Here is an 18,122-nt window from a genome sequence, read left to right on the forward strand (position 1 = left end):
GAGTAATGAAATCAGCAGTTCTGATTCTATCATTTGTAGTCTCACACACTTGTGCATTTCTGTTGTTTTGGTTCACATCGGTTGATTTTCTGCTGTAAACAACTAAAGAGAACATTTTCTAAACCTTTGAGTGTCCATCAGGATCCTGTAGAAACAGCTTCCATGTCAAAGATCAATATTCTGGATTCTGTTTAGAAAGAAAAAGATTTTTAGAAAATTCTCTAAAGAATTCAACATCTGTTTTGTTTTCTACTATTTATTTATTTTTTTTAAAGTCACTCTAGCACAGATTTCTTTAGTCACACGTCTTTCTGTGTCTTCCATAAAAAACATTAAACATGCAAACACTCAACACAGCAACACTGAAAACATTTGAGTGTAACTTTCATTCAAATCAAACTTTATACACAATTACAATAATGGAAAAAAGTCTAAATATTAAAACACTACAACCGCCGAAGAAACAAATAAAAACAATCACAATCAACATCAAAATATGATCATAGAAAAATAGAAGAAGAAGATGACAGCTCCAGCACCCCCCACGACCCTGAAAAGGAGATGTGGAAGCGAACGGATGGATGGAAAAATAGAAGAGACATATCATACAATTCATATACGTTCATGTGAGTTCAAAAAACCCAATAACCTATAACCATATAATAACCAATAATCCTTCTTTTAATTTATTATACATTTAAATTTCAGCTGGTAGCAAGCAAACAACAGCATATCCTGATATGAGGCTCACAGATCAGGATCAATACAACACGTAGCAACCGACATTGATGTTGCCATGGTGACCGCTGCCATATATAGTATTTCTGTTGCCTCACTTGTCTTAAACATCAACGCTGGCTGTTTTTCATTTTACTAATGAGTCCACTCTCTTCCCTCACTTTCGTCTCTTCCTCGTGTTTGAGCTCCTCTCAGAGAGGATTTAAGAAAGAGCTTTGATGATGGCTGTAGCTCAGGAGATAGAGCAAGGCATCTAATGATCAGAAGGTTGGTGGTTCAATCCCTGACTGCTCCAGCTGGCTCACAAAGTATCCTTGAGCAAGACACTAACCCTCTCCGATGCATCCATCAGAGTATGAACGTGTTAAACAAGAATCAGTCCATTCACCATGGAAACATCAAAGTAGAAAGTGATGTCAGTGATGATTGGCTGCACAGCTGGATCACATGACCAGGTGAGTGGTACAAATAACAGGAAGCTTCTCTTGTGGCTTTAATAATCATTTGAATTGATAACTTATGATTTACAGACTGTTCTTTATCTTTTCATTGTTGTCTGAAACACAGAAAAATATCAATGTTGGAAAATATGACATTTATATCTAGTTTCTAAAGGATGGTTTAATTCTCCAAAGGCCACCACAGACATGACAAAGTTATTTCATCATTATAATGCACAAAAACAAAAATCAGGATGAGCCCTGCTGCTCACCAAACTTGTGTTGAAGAATAATTTGTGAATCATTTAGTTTAAACCATCAACTGACTGAATCCATGAATCTCATCATGTGTTTCTGAGTGAAACACACAGACATGTACAGACTGAACTGTTTCTCTAACAGGTAAGACTAATTACACAGAGTCACTGACTCAGGGTGAAATAATAGTTTAATAATACTGTATGTACTACGATTCAATGGAGTCCAGAACCCAAATCCAGGATAAAGAGTTTGAGTGAATGTGGTGTTGAAGGTGTGGAGGTGGATCAGAGAGTCAGAGGAGACTCTGTAGAAGGACAGAGTGCCAGCAGGACAGTCCACATACACTGCTGCTCTGTTAGAGACAGAGGAGGAGGAGGAGGAGGAGAAGGAGGAGGAGATGGGTGTTTCTCTGTTATTGTGCCACACAGAGGAATAATGATCAGAGCACAAAAGACTCCAGGACTGATCATTTCCACCAAACACACACTCATCACTCCTTCCTTTCCTTTTGATTCCTCTGTAACTCACTGATATCAAAGCCCTCCTCGTCCACTCGACCTCCCAGTAACAGCGACCAGTCAGACCATCTCTACACAGCAGCTGAGGATAAAAATCAAATCTGTCTGGATGATCAGGATATGACTGAACCTCCTCCACATGTGTCACCTTCCTGTTGTTGTCAGACAGTTGGAGCTTTGTGTTCACTGTGTTTGTGTCGATTGTGAGTTGACAGGAATCTGATGGAGAGAACAAACACAATCCAGCTGCAGTTATTGATCCATCATCTGTTCATTGATTGACCCTTTGATGATGACTCCTGACATCAGAGATGTAAATGATGAAGATGGTTGAATGTGTGCTGCTTTGTTTTCATGAATCCCATTAAAAACACACTTACACTTCCTCAGACCTGGTCTCAACCATCGGACTCCAGCAGGCTCCACCCTGAAAGGAGGAGGGGGGTCAGAGCAGCACAGTCAGCATGCACACATGGACATTACATGGCTCTCATACACACACTGTTACACACTGATAAAGGAACAGTCCAACATTTTGACACATAAATGTTTCAACTTCAAAAGAGCAAAACTCATCATCACATCACATTTAATCTCCTTTATTAAGCACGATGTCCAGGGAGCATTGACATGTGCCACAGTCAAGGTTCAACACACTGTGACATTCATGCTGTCAGGGAGTGGCTGCATATTAAATGTAAAGACTGGGACTGGCTACAAAAACTGATTCAGTACAGGTAGAGTGCAGCAGCCAGTGCATCACATATTTTGAGCTAATGCAGCGGTCATCACACCACATACTGCTTTCTATGTAAAGGAGCCTTCATTCTCAGATTAGGGCTGTTTGTGACCATAAAGTCTGTCTCACAAGGGCAGCCACTGGTCCAGGCGAGGAGGCCTCCACAGTGGGATGTCTGAGGGTGCAGACATGGGTGAAGTTAGGACCAGGTGCCAGTGGACCTGTGGACCTCTGGAGACAGGAGTTATTGTTTCACTCCACCAAAAGCAGAGAGAAAGATGTTTATTAATAATCCTTCTAATTAATAAATGCTCTGTAGAGCAAATTTGTTGAAGGTAAACAAACATAAATGATGGAAACAGCATCAACCAATCACAATGCTGCACTCTTGCAGGAGGAGGTTGTGATTTGATGCATGTGATGAATATATTTATTTCTTATTCTCCTAACAGGAAAAATATCTTTGTTTTTGTATATTTATACTAACATAAGTGCATTTAAAGGCTCGTCATCTTGATTTATTTATTCAGAAATGATATCAAACAATAATACAGGGAAACCCTGAATTAAATGACACAATTCTTGGTCATTGATGGTTACAGCTAACAGTGTCTCTGGGACCACTTTTGACAGCATTTGACTGAAGTGCTGGTTGGCTGCAGGGCCACCATGAAGGCTCTTTCTGGAGCTCTCCGGCTACGTCCACACTAACACGTTTTAGTTTGAAAACGCCTCGTTTTCTCTCCGTTTTGGCCTCCCGTCCACACTGAGACGGTGTTTTCCATCCATCCATCCATTTTCTTCCGCTTATCCGGAGCTGGGTCGCGGGGGCAGCAGCCCAAGCAGAGAAGCCCAGACCTCCCTCTCCCCAGCCACCTACACCAGCTTATCCGGGGGAACCCCAAGGCGTTCCCAGGCCAGCCGAGAGATATAATCTCTCCAGCGTGTCCTGGGTCTGCCCCGGGGCCTCCTCCCGGAGGGACATGCCCGGAACACCTCACCCAGGAGGCTCCCAGGAGGCATCCTTGTCAGATGCCCGAACCACCTCAGCTGGCCAAACTTCTCACCCTATCTCTAAGGGAGAGGCCAGCCACCTTTGAGAGGAAGCCCATTTCCACCACTTGTATTCACGATCTCGTTCTTTCGGTCACTACCCACAGCTCGTGGCCATAGCTGAGGGTCGGGGCGTAGATCGACCGGTAAATTGAGAGCTTCGCTTTTACACTCAGCTCTCTCTTCACCACGACGGACCGGTGCAGCGTCCTCATCGCTGCAGCCGCTGCACCAATCCGTCTGTTGATCTCCGGCTCCCTTCTCCCATCGCTCATGAACAAGACCCCGAGATACTTAAACTCTTCCAGTCAGGGCAGGAAGCCGACCCTGACCCAGAGTGGGCACTCCACCCTTTTCCGGGTGAGGACCATGGCCTCAGATTTGGAGGTGCTGATTCTCATTCCCACTGCTTCACACTCGGCTGCAAATCGTTCCAAGGTGAGCTGGAAGCCTTCACCCGATGAAGCCAACAGAGCCACATCATCCGCAAAAAGCAGAGATGAGATCCTGAGACCACCTAAGTCAGGGGTCAGCAACCATTTGGACCCGGTTTCCATGCAAAAGAAAACACTGGGAGCCGCAAATGCTTTTTGACATCTAAAATTAAGATAACACTGCATATATTGTGTTTTACCTTAGAGAGTGATATTATACCCCTTATGTCAAATCGAGTGATTTATGACCCCCTAGAGTGATTTACGGTCCTATGAAGTAATAAAGTAATAAAGGAAGTCATAAAAATATGATATTCATAAAAATATGCTAGTTCATAGCTCTTTGCTTTTTCCCCTTAGCCCTAACTAATTGATTATTTAAGTTTCTTATATCAAATAGCATTCTTTTATTTTTTAATCCAATAAAAAAAAGTTTATTTTTTTTATGCTTAAAAACGCCATCTGGTGGTGGCTCAGCGTGTGTGCGAGGGCGCGTGCCCCGAGGCTGTGTATCAGGGCGCGCGCGTGCGCGCCTGTGTCTCTGGACTTTGTGTTTTTCGGGCTCCGTGCTTATGTGTGAAAACGTGTTAATACATAGTAAAAAAATATAAAATGTTTAGTTAAAACTTGTGCTTTGTAACGTTCAGTATGGCCAGAAATACAGGCTGCATGCCTTGGGGGAAAACTTTATTTCAATTTATATGCATTTGTTTAATCCGAACAAGGCGATTTAGAATAAAACTCAGAATCGTGAAAAAAACAAAAAACTCTCGCGATCCCCGAAAAACCCACCCCCGCTCCCAACATAAAAACTCTTTTTCTCCAAAAAACCCCCGATAGGGTTCCCCCTCTATTCCCAAATTCCTTATATTCGAAAACAGGGGAAAAATCCTGAAAAAATCCTTAGTCTTTTGTTCCCCCCGCGGATCCCACCCCGATCCTCAGCATAGGAAAAGCAAAAACTCCCGCACCGCTGCTCCCAACGTAAAAAACTCTTTTTCTCCAAAAAACCCCGATACGCTACCCCTCTATTCCCAAAAAACCTTCCTTATATTCGGAAACAGGGGAAAAATCCTGAAGCAAAAACTCCTTAAAAAAAATCCTCTGCGTTTTCTCCAAAACACCTGAAAAAAACCTTTGTCCTTTGTCTCAAATTCACCCCGATCCTTAGACTGAATAACCAGGGGAAAACTCCTGAAAAACCCTGCTACCTCTTTTATTCCCAAAAACCTTATATTTCGGAAACAGGGGAAAAATCCTGCTTAGTCTTTTTTCTTCAAAACGATCCCTCTTACCAGCTACCTGTAACACAGAGTCTATGTTCTCCCTTTCTTCTTAATCGATCCGCTACCAGAGCACAATTTTTTGCCTGCCTGTTTCTCTCCTCGCTCAACTCCCGAATACTGCTTACCTAGTTTGAAAATTTCCGCCAGAGACCAACTCCGCCTAACTTAGCCCCGCTGCCAATCACATAACAATGGGGCGGCTCCCTTCGCACCCCGCTTAGCCAATCGGCTCCAGGTCTGATTTTTACGATCTCCCGCTGAGGTTAAGACTGCCGGCGCTCTCCCACAAGACTTCTGACTTCAGGCATACTAACAACTGGCGCCGCTCAGGCTGCTTGCGAATCCGCAAAGGACCCACCGATTTCGACAACAGCTGGCGCCTTTTTCCTTATATCCATATCAAAACGGTAAGTTTTACACTTTCCTTTTAACGATTTCTCTCAAAAAGCTTTTTCATCTTCAAAAGACATGCAAATAGGCTCTGTAACACCTGTAATACACTATTTAAAATATATATAAGCTAGCCTCTAACACTCGGAGCTAAAAAGTGCTTTAGTACACATTACCAGCCAAACATGTCCTCCTCAGGTACCTTGTTGTTCTTACTCTTGCTCATATAATGTTTATATTTTACTGTTTTTCCTGTTTTTAAATACTCGTTGTTATTTCTTTTTAGACTCTGAAATAAGTGTGCTCAACGCCTCTCTTTCTGACTCTCTCGATCAAAATGGTATGGTTCATTCTTGTTCTCACTCTTAACAGCTATTTTTGCTAGAAAAACAAAACATTTACCCTCTTTCCCGTTTTTCTCAAACTTTCTAGATCTAGCAGACTTTGAGAGGTTTCTTTTTTCCAGTTCGCCGAGTTTGTCTCCGCCAGTGCTCCAACGCTCGACTGGAAAGAATATACGGCTATCAACCCGTGAAAGACAAGAAATGCTTTCTACGCTGGGTCGCCCTGCTTCTTGTTCTATTGGACCCAGTTCCAACCCCGCCGGAGCTTCTGCTCTCCCCAGAGCCTCTGGGAAAAACTTTCCTCTCCCCGCCACGGAGAGGCATGATTTACTCGGTCCCCGTGCTACCGCGAATCAACCCAGCACAACCCCTTCCTCTTCTCCGCAATCACGCACACGAGATGCACCGCGCCTCCATTTGAGATCCAATCACGGTTAGTCTCTCTCTAGCTTCTCGCTTATTTCTCATTTTATAAAAACTACCCCTTTTATATTTAACATTACTAACTGTTTTGTATCTTACCCTAAAATCCTTAGGGCATTTCATGAGGAGGAGAAGGAGGAGCGTTAGGACCTCGAGGAGAACAAGGACAAGGGAAACGCGCAGACGGAAGCTAGCTTCAGTTGGTATCCGTCTGGTTTCCCTTTTCGCTGAACTAGTTCAGCTCATCTTATAAAGGTTTTTTTATTTTTTATTTTTTATTTTTTATTTTTTATTTTTTGTGTGTGTGTTTTTTTAATTTTTCCTTTTTTTTTTTCAAACGAACTGTGTTTTGTTTTTTGTTCTTTTAATATATATAATTGTTAAAAACAATAAAAATGGATAACCAGGAACAAGACATTACAGACCCATTTCTTGCTATAGAAACAGCCTTAGCTAGGTTAAATGAAAATACATACCATTCTCAGAATACACATTCACAAGAGAGTGAGCAACCTGAGGTGATCAATAATAATGACCCTCTAGAATTGCTTAATTTAGCTCTTGCCCGATTAGCGCCTAGTGAAAGTGCCTTTCAAAATAATTCCCTCAGTTTGGGAGTGGATCAAGATGAAATTCAAACAGAGTCACACGCGGCTCATTCTCAAATGAGTCTGACACAAAACATCTCCTCTTCTGATCCGTTTTTAGCCATTAATAGAGCTTTAGAAGCTTTGGCCCAAACACAAGATGAGGTTCAAATACCGCCAGAGTTATTGAGCCAAATAAACAGGTTAAATCAAAATCGTTTCGCTGATGATCAAAGCCAGCATTCGCTAGTCTCCTCCCCAGACATCTGTGCGAATGACCCGCTCAACCCTGTAAGCAATCATCAGCCCTTTCAGCAAGGGGGTAATCCTGAGAATACTTGCTCTGGTAATTCACCAGAACCCTCTTTAATTGTTAGAAATAAATTTAATAACGTTGAAATTAGAGAAATTTTGAATTTCCCTCCTCCAAACGATATCCCTGATTATGCATATTATTATCAAGGCGTAATGGCAAGTGCACGTCAAATATCAAACAGTGTCTCCATCCACGCACGCCCAGGTGATCTATTACAGTTAGAATTGATAGGTCCCCAGTTACAAAATAATGTTTCAGTGATTTTACGGCACAATCGTGATTTGAGTGAATTTGAAAACTTATTCTTGAGAGCGGTACAGTCCAACTGGGCAGTAATGTGTGATGGTTCACTTGAGCTCGTAGCTCAGATTGTTAGACCACCAGCCAGTAGTGGTAAGAGAATGCTTAAACACATACTCAACAGCGAAATTGTGAAAAAGAAAAGACGTTTTTTATACGTGGTGCATAACCCAGCGAATAAGTTATGTTTTGCAATAAGTCTAGCCCACCTTCTGTACCCAGATTTTAATGACCGGCAGGCAGAAGCGTTCGCTAGAGAAATTCAAGAAAAAGCTGGGCTAAACGATCAAAAGCCTGTCGGCTTTGATCAAATCATTACATTTGAAAACCTACTCACTTGTAAGATTGTAGTATTTTATTGTAACGAGTATGATCGTAGCCTTTGTAAATTTCAAACTAGTACACCAAATACAGAAAAAACCCTGTGCTTATTTTTATTTGACAATCATTACTACGCTATTAAAAATTTAAAAGGATTTTTGGGCACAAACTTTCTGTGTAATAACTGTTACACAGGGTTTAACCATGTGTTATCCCATTTCTGCCCTGCTCGCTGCTCAGTATGTATGCAGCCTAACTGCAATGAGTATTTACTTTCTCCTGTCGTATGTTCCGATTGTAATCGCACCTGTCGATCTCCTTATTGTTTTGAGAGCCATAAAAAAATCGTTGAGAGGCGTGAAAGGTCCGCCAGTAACTGCGACCTGTTTAAAAAATGTGTCAAGTGTTCGAGGCTGTATTGTTTAGCATCACATGAAAAAGCTCACAAATGCCAAAAGCGCAAATGCCCAATCTGTCGCCAGGAAATCTCTAGTGATCATCAAACACATGAGTGCTACATGCAGGTTATAGAACGCGAAACAGAACATAACAACAAGTTGATTTTTTATGATTTTGAAACGTTTGTAAACGATCACGGTGAACACGCTCCTTTTCTGGTGTGTACAAAAACATCAGATGGTAAATCTTGGAGCTGTCAGGGTGAGGATTGTGATGAAAAGTTTCTCGCTCATTTTAGACGCCCCCTCTTTAAGGGTTCTGTCTTTATCGCTCATAATGCTAAGGGGTTTGACGCATACATTATTCTCAGGGTTATGGTTAAGCAGGGTTTAAAACCAAACTTGATCATGCAAGGCTCCAAAGTGATAAGTTTTACCGACCCAGACTTTCGTTATATTGACTCCTCCTGCTTCCTCCCCATGCCACTCTCAGCTATACCTAACGCGATGGGGTTTCCAGACAGCATTAAAGGCTTTTTCCCCCATTGTTTCAGTTCGAAACAAAACCTTGCTTATTCAGGCCCTTACCCTCCCCCCTCCGCTTATAGCCTGGAATGTATGACGAGCAATGGCAGGCAGCAATTTTACGAATGGTATGATTCAGTCAGCTCTGGTACCTTCAATTTCATGAAAGAGGCACTTTTATACTGTGAAAATGATGTTGAAATTCTAGCTCGGGGTTGCACATTGTTTAGGAACGGGTTTATTGAAGAGACAGGAGTAGACCCTTTCAGCCGCAACACTCTTGCAAGCGCTTGTCTTAAAACTTATTTAACAAACTTCATGCCAGCAAATTCTTTAGCATTACCGTGCCCTCTAAATTACAGTAATCAGGTCAAATCATTTTCCTCATCATCAATTCAATGGCTCGAATATCTCTCATACACGCAAGGTGTTTTTATCAGACATGCCCTCAATCAAGGAGGAAAACAGCTCGGTAACTATTATGTAGATGGATATTCCGAAAATAATGGCAAAACATACGCATGGGAATTTTTAGGCTGCTACTTCCATGGGTGTGTTAAGTGTTTTTTGAATCAAACCGATATTAATCCCCTGCTAGGTTCCTCCTTTGCAGACATAAACAGCGCCACTCAAGACAGGCTCGCTAGATTGAGAGCTGAGCATAATGTGTGTCTTGTGACAATTTGGGAGCATGAGTGGACCGAGTTAAAACGTAGTGATGAGAGTGTAATCAGCTTTCTGAAACGTTATGATCCACCAGAACCTCTGAACCCTCGCCACGCCCTCTTTGGAGGCCGTACAAGCCCAGCACAACTCCGTTGTAGCGCTCGAACCGGTGAAAAAATTAATTATGTTGATGTCACATCTCTTTACCCATTTGTAAACAGCACCTGTAGTTACCCCTTAGGTCAGGGGTCGGCAACCTGCGGCTCCAGAGCCGCAGGTTTAGTCCTTATACTGCGGCTCCGCGTGGTTTGGGAAAATAAATTAGTATTTAGCTGAAGTGTATTTTATTTGTGTTTAGTTCTTTTTTTTAACTTGTAGTTCTAAATTGGAAGATTATTGTGATATTGAAATATAAAAATAAAATTATATTCTATTATTTTTTCATCGCTCAAAATAAGAGTCACACTCGCGGAAGCCGGTATACCCGCCGAAACGCCGTGCATTTATCGAGACTTTCAACCCCAGGTAGGCCAATTATGGATCTTCGGATCCACATTATGTCAGCAGCTCCACCATGAACTATGTTAAAGACAAACACCGCTCACGCCTGACAGATGACAGCTTACAGTCCTGCGTAAACTGACTTCGTACAGCCCCGATTAGCAGACGCTGTGCGCAGAGGTTCGGGACCATAAGTCTTATTGTAAACATATCACGGCAGACCGACGAAGTTTGCATGAACACGCTTTTCAGCATCTCTTTATTGACCACTTTTCACACACGGTTGCTGTACGCATACAGCCGACTGTGGCTTTTCACCTCACAGCCCGACACACACTACCAACAACACAACAGCACAGATAGCGCAGACGTAAAGGCAGCGAGGCATGATTGCGGGTGTGGCTCAGGTGCGTCCGCCTCCCCTGCAGCGGCGCTGCAGACCACGCCCCGCCGCACGCATTAACCTGGTAAAATACATATTTAGGCAGAATTTTGCAAATATCTACTTTTAATTTTTCAGCAGCATAGTGCTTTTTTACCAATTATTTTTTAAAAGTCAGGTCAAGGCTCCAACAGCCCAAAGGGTGGTGGCTGACAACAGTTTTTGTTTGCTACATGGATCATTTTAGTTCAGGTTGGTGTCTTTCCTTTTGTTATATTTCTTTAAGAGTTCAAAATGTGTTGATTACATAAATAAAGTGTAATTTTCTCTGTAGCACTTCATGGATTTCATAAGCAACACACCTTAGTTGTCCACACAAAGCATAAAGGTAAAAAACAATATATACAGTGTTATCTTCATTTTAGATGTCAAAAAGTATTTGCGGCTCCCAGTGTTTTCTTTTGCGTGGAAACCGAGTCCAAATGGCTCTTTGGGTGTAAAAGGTTGCAGACCCCTGCCCTAGGTCATCCTCAAATAATCTTTCGAGATTTTCAGGACCCTAAAAACTATTTTGGGTTTATCAAAGCGGTTGTTTACCCACCCAGAGGGCTCTATTTTCCCGTTTTGCCTTATAAAACAAAGTCAGGAAAGCTTCTCTTTACTCTCTGTCGCACTTGTGCCGAAATAAACAACCAAGAGGGTTCTTGTAACCATAGCAACCATGAGAGAGCACTCAGAGGGGTTTGGACCACTCCCGAATTTAACCTCGCATTAGAAAAGGGCTATAAAATAAGTCGAATCACTGAGGTATGGCACTTTGAGAAAGAGAGTAACACAATATTCACAGAGTATGTACATCATTTTCTTCGCAAAAAACAAGAAGCTTCAGGCTACCCATCAGATGCTGTAACTGAGGAGGCTAAACAGGTTTACATTAAAGAGTACCAGGCTAAGCAAGACATCACTTTAAACCCTGAAAACATAAAACTAAACCCTGCTAAAAGACAAATGGCCAAACTGTGTTTAAACTCTTTTTGGGGAAAATTTGGCCAGAGAAATAATCTCACACAAAGCAAACTGGTGAGTGACCCCGAGGAATTCTTTAACCTCATGTTCTCTCCAAAATACAAAGTGAGCTATTTCTTTTGTCAGCGATGATGTGGCTCTTATTCAATGGTGTTACGGTGATCTCTGCACTCCACTCCCAAACTCGACAGATAACATCTTCATTGCGGCCTTCACTACTTCATATGGGCGTATCAAACTCTATAGTTACTTGGATCAGCTACAAGAAAGAGCTATTTACTACGACACTGATAGTGTTGTTTATCTCACAAAAAAAACCAATCTGAACTAGAATTAGGCAGGTATTTAGGCGATCTAACAAATGAGTTAGACCAGGATGATTTCATTACAGAGTTTGTTGCAGCTGGACCTAAAAGTTATGGTTACATGACCAGAAAAGGCAAAGTAGTTTTGAAAGCAAAAGGAATCACACAAACACATGATGTCTGCTAGAAGGTCAACTTTGAATCTGTAAAGATTCTTGTTGACAATTACATTGATAACTGTGAAGGGGGGTCTACACTTGAGGCCCCTCAGCACAGTATCGTACGTAATAAAGCAGCATTTTCACTACAAAATTCATCATTTCCTAAAAAATTCCGAGTTGTTTATGACAAGCGCAGATTGCTGCCAGGAGGTCTGACTTTACCCTTTGGTTATTGATTATTTTTGTTTTTTGTTTTTGTTTTGTTTTTTAAAATGTTTCAGCCTGCTTTAATTGAGTTTGATCCCAGACTTCATGTGCCATTTTCCTGTATGGTTGTTGGGCCAAGTGGCTCTGGAAAGACCTTTTTTGTGAAATCTGTATTGGAAAACTGTGTACATGTTTTGAACAAGCATATTGACAATGTTGTGTGGGTTTATACATCTTTTCAACCTCTGTATTCTGAGCTTCAGGAGAAAAATAAAAACATTAAATTCATTGAAGGTCTCCCTGAATCTTTTGAAGATGAGAGCCTGTTTCCCTCACAACAAAGTCATCTCATTGTACTGGACGATGTTATTTTTCAAGCAGCTAATCATCCAGAAGTGGTCTGGATTTTCACTCAATACAGACACCATAAAAATATGAGTGTCATTATGTTGACCCAGAACGTGTTTTTACAAGGTAAACACAGCAGGACGATCAGTCTGAACAGTACTTATATGGTGTTATTTAAAAACCCTCGTGATAAATTACAAGTTAATACACTTGCTAGACAAATATGCCCAGGCCGTGTGCAATACTTTTTGGAAAGTTTTGAAGAAGCAACGAGAGAGCCACACGGATATTTATTGTTAGATTTAACCCCCACCTGTCCAGAGCAACTAAGACTGAGAACAGGGATACTACCCTCAGAACAGCTGTGTGTTTTCCTACCCAGGAAAAAATAAGAGAAACAATGTCTGCAAGATTGAGAAGAAACTTTGCTTTGCTGAAAACACTAACCACAAGCTCCCCTAAAATTCATAAGGTTATTTTGCAAGAATGCTCACCGATTTTATTCAGTCTGTTTGTGAGATCTGTATGAACCTTTTAAAAGGAAATATTCCAGTCACACAATGCCAACATAAGAAGTTGAAACGGCTGTCTGAGAGAAAATCAGACAGATGGCCAACAGAAGGGAGCGTGTTAGCAAGAAGAGAAAGCTAATCACTCAAAAAGGTGGTTTCCTCCTGCCTCTCCTCACAACGGTGTTACCCATGGTCGCAGATTTAGCTATAGGAGCCATTCGCAAATAAAAATGCAGAAAATGTATCTGATCTCGCCTGAGCAGATCAAGCGCTTAAATGAGACACATTCAAATGCTTCTCGAGTAAGCATCAGAGACAAGGCCGAGGATGATCTGGATAGTCAAATGAGACGTGTATTGGAGACTCAAGGTCTAACCCCCGATGAGAAAATTAAAAAGTATAACATGCTTTTACAAAAATACCTTGTACTTGAGAGACAGAAATCAGATGAAAGCAGAGAGATTACCCTAAGACTCCCCGCAGAGCGTCAAGGAAGCCAGAGTGAGACACCTGATGATTATCAGCAGGGACAAAGCGAGGAGGGGGGGAACATGGGAGGTGTGAATAAGGTTTTACACGATGTTTTAACCCATATAAATCCACGTTCAAAGAGAAACACTGAATATCTAATGCGTAGATTATTAGCATCAAAAGGTCACATCGGATGGAGTGACGACGGCGAATTGATGCATAGACAAAACCCCATACCAGGAAGTCATATGTTGGACTTGATGAAATTTTTAGCAAGTTCCCGTGCAAGTGTGAAACCAACAGGCTGGAGCTTGCTCGCGCGAACCTTGGCGGATCTAAAAATACCTCTATCCACTATTACAAACTTGTCGGCCAGAAGGGAAATAGCAGCGTTAAAAGATTCAAGAGAAACAGGAGAATACCAGACAACATCTGAGGATGATGTTATTGTTAAGAAAAAAAACAAGAAAAGCAAGAAATTTGTATTGTCGCCCAAATGGGTGAATTTCTGATGTATTTGAAAAAAAATAAACCACTATTATTTTTAAAAAGTTAATTCTCACTCATGTTTTTTTTTTAATTTAACAAAATTAAAAAAAGCACAATACACCACTTTTTTTTTTATTCCCCAGAAACGTTTTTATTGAAATAGTTTTTAACACAAATGACAATCATTAAAAGCTTTCAGAGAACACGAAGTTTGATTAAAATTGCTAGCCTTACATATCAATACACATCTGATAAATCGTTTTACAAAACACGAGACCATGCTATCATTTTTGATTTGGTCAGAGCTATATAAAGCAAGTATATCCTCATAACTCTTTCCACGCGATTTGTTAGCCAGGAAAAATATACAGTGTTGGCCACATACGGTGGAAAGCGTGGCTTGTAGCTGTCTTTGATGAAAAGATACTCGTTTAGCATGCTTTTTCAAAAATGTTACAATGCTTTTGGGGTAAAAAGGATAATCCGGTGGGAATCCAAACGAATCATAAAAACTAGCACCTCCATCTTCATCTAAAGAAATAGCCAGCCAGTGAGTTCCAGGTTTGTTCCTAGGATCTGTATTTATGATCATATATGTAGGGCGTTTAAACGAGCGTTTGAGTAATGTTAATAATTCATCTTCTGCATATACTCCAAAAAAACTATCGCCCACCAGGAGTCTCATAATACTGTCCAATTGGTGATTGTTCATGATTCAAAAAGTGAAAACCTCAGTAATAATCAACCAAAACTTGTCTTTTGGAATTGATCTCGAGAATGGAATCATAACAGGCGTAAACGATCAGTGTAGTAGTGTGAGGCAGCGGCACTCTGAAGCGCATTTCAAGTCTCAAGTTGCCATTTATCACAGGTGACAATGCTTGGGTATCATCGGAAGGATTCAGATTGAAAACAAACAATGTATATCCCTGTTCAAACTCCTGTCTGTCAATGCACAAAGACAGATCTTTCAGGTTTCTCCCGGTAGCAGTGTACAGGCTGTAAAACTCTCTTACGGACTGATTGTCAGCAAAATTAGGTTGAAACGCTTTGGCTGGTATTTGCTTACTCTCATGACACAAAGCCAAAAACTCTAGATTGTTGTGTTGGAAATTGAAAGGGCATAAATCATATCGACCTGTAAAAGCCTCATGGTTAACCATGCCTATCACTAGGTAGCGGGGAAGTGAGCCCAGAAACAGATTCTCATGATGTGATATCCGCGAGTTCTCGGGTATTGAAAATGTCTTTACCTTAATCCGGGAGATTGGGTAAAGCGCATTTGCGCGCATCAGAGCGGAGGCATGGCCAAGGCGCACAGCGGGGGAGACCGTGACTTTTCTTACGAACAATGAGGCCCCGACAATATTGAGATGGTAATTGCCATTTTGAGGCGCCATTAGGGTGAAAGCATCGTTAGCTCTTGTGAGTTTAATCCGTAGATCCACATTATTTAATAAGAGTCTTTCACAGAAAAATATGTCTGAATGTAGCGGGCCCATAACATGGAACTCTCGCGAGCGTGCGCTGTAAACAGCCCTGCGGACTAAGCCCCTATTCGGGCCGTTATTCACAACATGGGAGTCGTGTGAACCAGCAGTTTCTTTGTAAAAAAGACCTGCACTAAATTGAGTTTTCAGACTTTCCTCTGAGTAATTTAAATATGTTTCAATTATCGCTCTATACGCATGTGTTGAACTCGCTTGTGAAATCAGTCTGTCGCCCAATGTGACGTCACATTGGGAGAAAATGGTGTTTAAAGGGTAATTTATAATTCCAACATTAGCGTCTGCTTCAATATCGCTACCATCAGGGTTTGTTATTTTCAGCCTTAAACTCAGCAGTGTATCATTCAGATCTAAGTAATGCAAGCCATTTCCAGGCACATAAAATTCCAGGGGTCCCCGATCTGTGAGCGCTGTTACTGGTAGAATTTCTGAATAACATTTGTCCTCAATTGACATTTGGGTCAGTGGAGCTGTAAACAGATCCAACTCACTCAAGGTGCATTCGCTTGATCTCTCATGAAGTAAAGACATTGCTGTTTGCTTCTTAGTTGTTCTTGTTTTTTAGAATATATCAGTCTTAGGCTTGCGTGCTGTCCGTCTGATGGTTTTCCCACTCTGTCTCTTTTTCACCGTTTTCCTCCGCTTTTTAAACTCTCCTAACCTCTGACCAGGGGGCCGCTTCAAGGCTCTGCGTGAAATTAGGGTCAATCCCGAACCCTCTTGCTGTTCTTGTGTGTTTGAACGAGTCAAATTTGAGAGCAGGGCCGTGCAGAGACGTTTAAAGGGGCGGGTGCTCAAAGTTAAAAAGGGGCACATTGAACCAGGCTGAATAACAACAACACACATTCATCAAGAATCTAATATGGGATCGCATCATACTATATCACTGTTGTGAGGTGGCGACAAGGCAAAGCAAACGTAGCCAATGTTTTACCTGATGGGTACAATGTTGCTGTTGAGGGGTTGCTGCTGCTCCTGCTGCTGATAGTGCTGGAGGGCAGGGCTGTGCTAATCTGAGACTGTAGACATTAAAAAGTCCATAGGAGAAATGGTAGCTGATTAAACAAGTGTCATGAGATAATAACAAAATGCAAAGATTGGTGACAGCACTTGGAACCATAAGGCAACAAAAAACTGTGAGAAATAATTTAGGCTCTGCCTGTGAATCACTCTTTGCTCTTTGCTTCTCTTCTTCCTTCCATCCCATCATCTCATATATCACTCTCCACTTGCTGTCTATGTGAGAACAAGGCACAACTTGCTATTGCAATAAACTATAATCTAATTATCCACACCTAACAACTCTTGCACTTAATCTATAATAAAATGATGACAGAAAAATGTTATAGCACTGCCTTTAGTAGCCTCACACTGCTCCTACTGTTTCCTCCTCGTGTCCTTACCAGCCATGTCTGGACAATGTTATATCATGAGTAATATTTTTTTTAAAAATCCATCTAAATAAAACACACACATGCACGCACACACAGGGACATTTTAGACTTTCTTCAGAATACTGTATATACTATGGGCATCACGGTGCTGATCCAGAATCCTTACATTATTATATATTACTAGAGCTACAATAATAAAGCAATGAGGAGGGGGAAGTAATAAATATGAAATAATGTATTTATGATGATTCCATTTGTTTCACTATCCACTCTGTGCAGGGGCAAAGCTTATTACATTTTTAAACTGTAGAGATACAATCATTTTACTGCTGTAAAATCCAAATTTTGTCTTATTTAAAATATAAATCTAATATAATCTGCTTCTTAATGTATGTTCTTTAAAATACAGTGTGTGTTTTTAATATATTATAATTATAATAATGCATAATTATGTGGACATGCATATTAGACCGTTTTTTAGTGAAATATAATCCCTCCAGAAAGGCAGGAAAAGCCCGGAAACTTACTTTAAAACTAAATATGTTCCCTAAAACGGTGACAGAGCTACAGACCCATGACAGGACATGGGTAATGTTTGTGACAAACATTACCTGTCCTTTTAATAACTGCACAAGTAGCGCTGGTCATAGCTGCTGGCTACCTGTGTAAGGCTGTCATGGGTCTGTAGCTCTGTCACCGTTTTGCACACGCAGCACGCTCGTTTGTTTCAACATACCAACGTGTACGTAATAAGCTAATACTCCTGTGTGCTATACACTACAGTGTACGCTGTACACCTACTTACTGGTTTTGTCGCATCGGTCTGTGTCTCTGAGTTAATTTGTGTTTCTCCTACAGCTCTGGACCGCAAAAAATGCGCGTGCTCTTTGTGAGCTCGTTCCCGGCTCGTAACCAGCGCGTTCTGCCGTCAAGGGCGATCATTGGTTAAATGTGATCATGTGACTGATGCAAGCCAGATCCTTTTATTTTATTTAACTGTGATTAATAGTTAAATATTATTGTTGAGGGGCACAGACAGGACTCCGCACGCACACACACATTAAAATTTTTTTTTTTTT

General features: G+C 41.2%; 2 protein-coding genes across 2 annotated transcripts; one reads left to right on the top strand and one right to left on the bottom strand.

The window, feature by feature from the left end:
• Nucleotides 1-1,262: 1,262 nt before the first annotated feature.
• Nucleotides 1,263-2,887, bottom strand: LOC148105846 (stonustoxin subunit alpha-like). Its single transcript, XM_087830795.1, has 4 exons — nt 2,826-2,887; nt 2,338-2,384; nt 1,649-2,176; nt 1,263-1,294 (listed from the first exon to the last, which is right to left on the bottom strand). The coding sequence occupies exons 1-4, from the start codon at nt 2,885-2,887 to the stop codon at nt 1,263-1,265; spliced, it is 669 nt and encodes a 222-aa protein (XP_087686921.1).
• LOC148105847 (uncharacterized) lies at nt 2,886-6,879 on the top strand. Its single transcript, XM_087830800.1, has 5 exons — nt 2,886-2,905; nt 5,800-5,876; nt 6,146-6,199; nt 6,292-6,636; nt 6,740-6,879. Exons 1-5 carry the CDS (start codon nt 2,886-2,888, stop codon nt 6,877-6,879), a joined length of 636 nt encoding a protein of 211 aa, XP_087686926.1.
• Nucleotides 6,880-18,122: the final 11,243 nt, after the last annotated feature.

This window comes from Neolamprologus brichardi, chromosome 3 (assembly GCF_056152115.1).
Source record: "Neolamprologus brichardi isolate AB-2024 chromosome 3, ASM5615211v1, whole genome shotgun sequence".
Taxonomy (NCBI): domain Eukaryota; kingdom Metazoa; phylum Chordata; class Actinopteri; order Cichliformes; family Cichlidae; genus Neolamprologus; species Neolamprologus brichardi.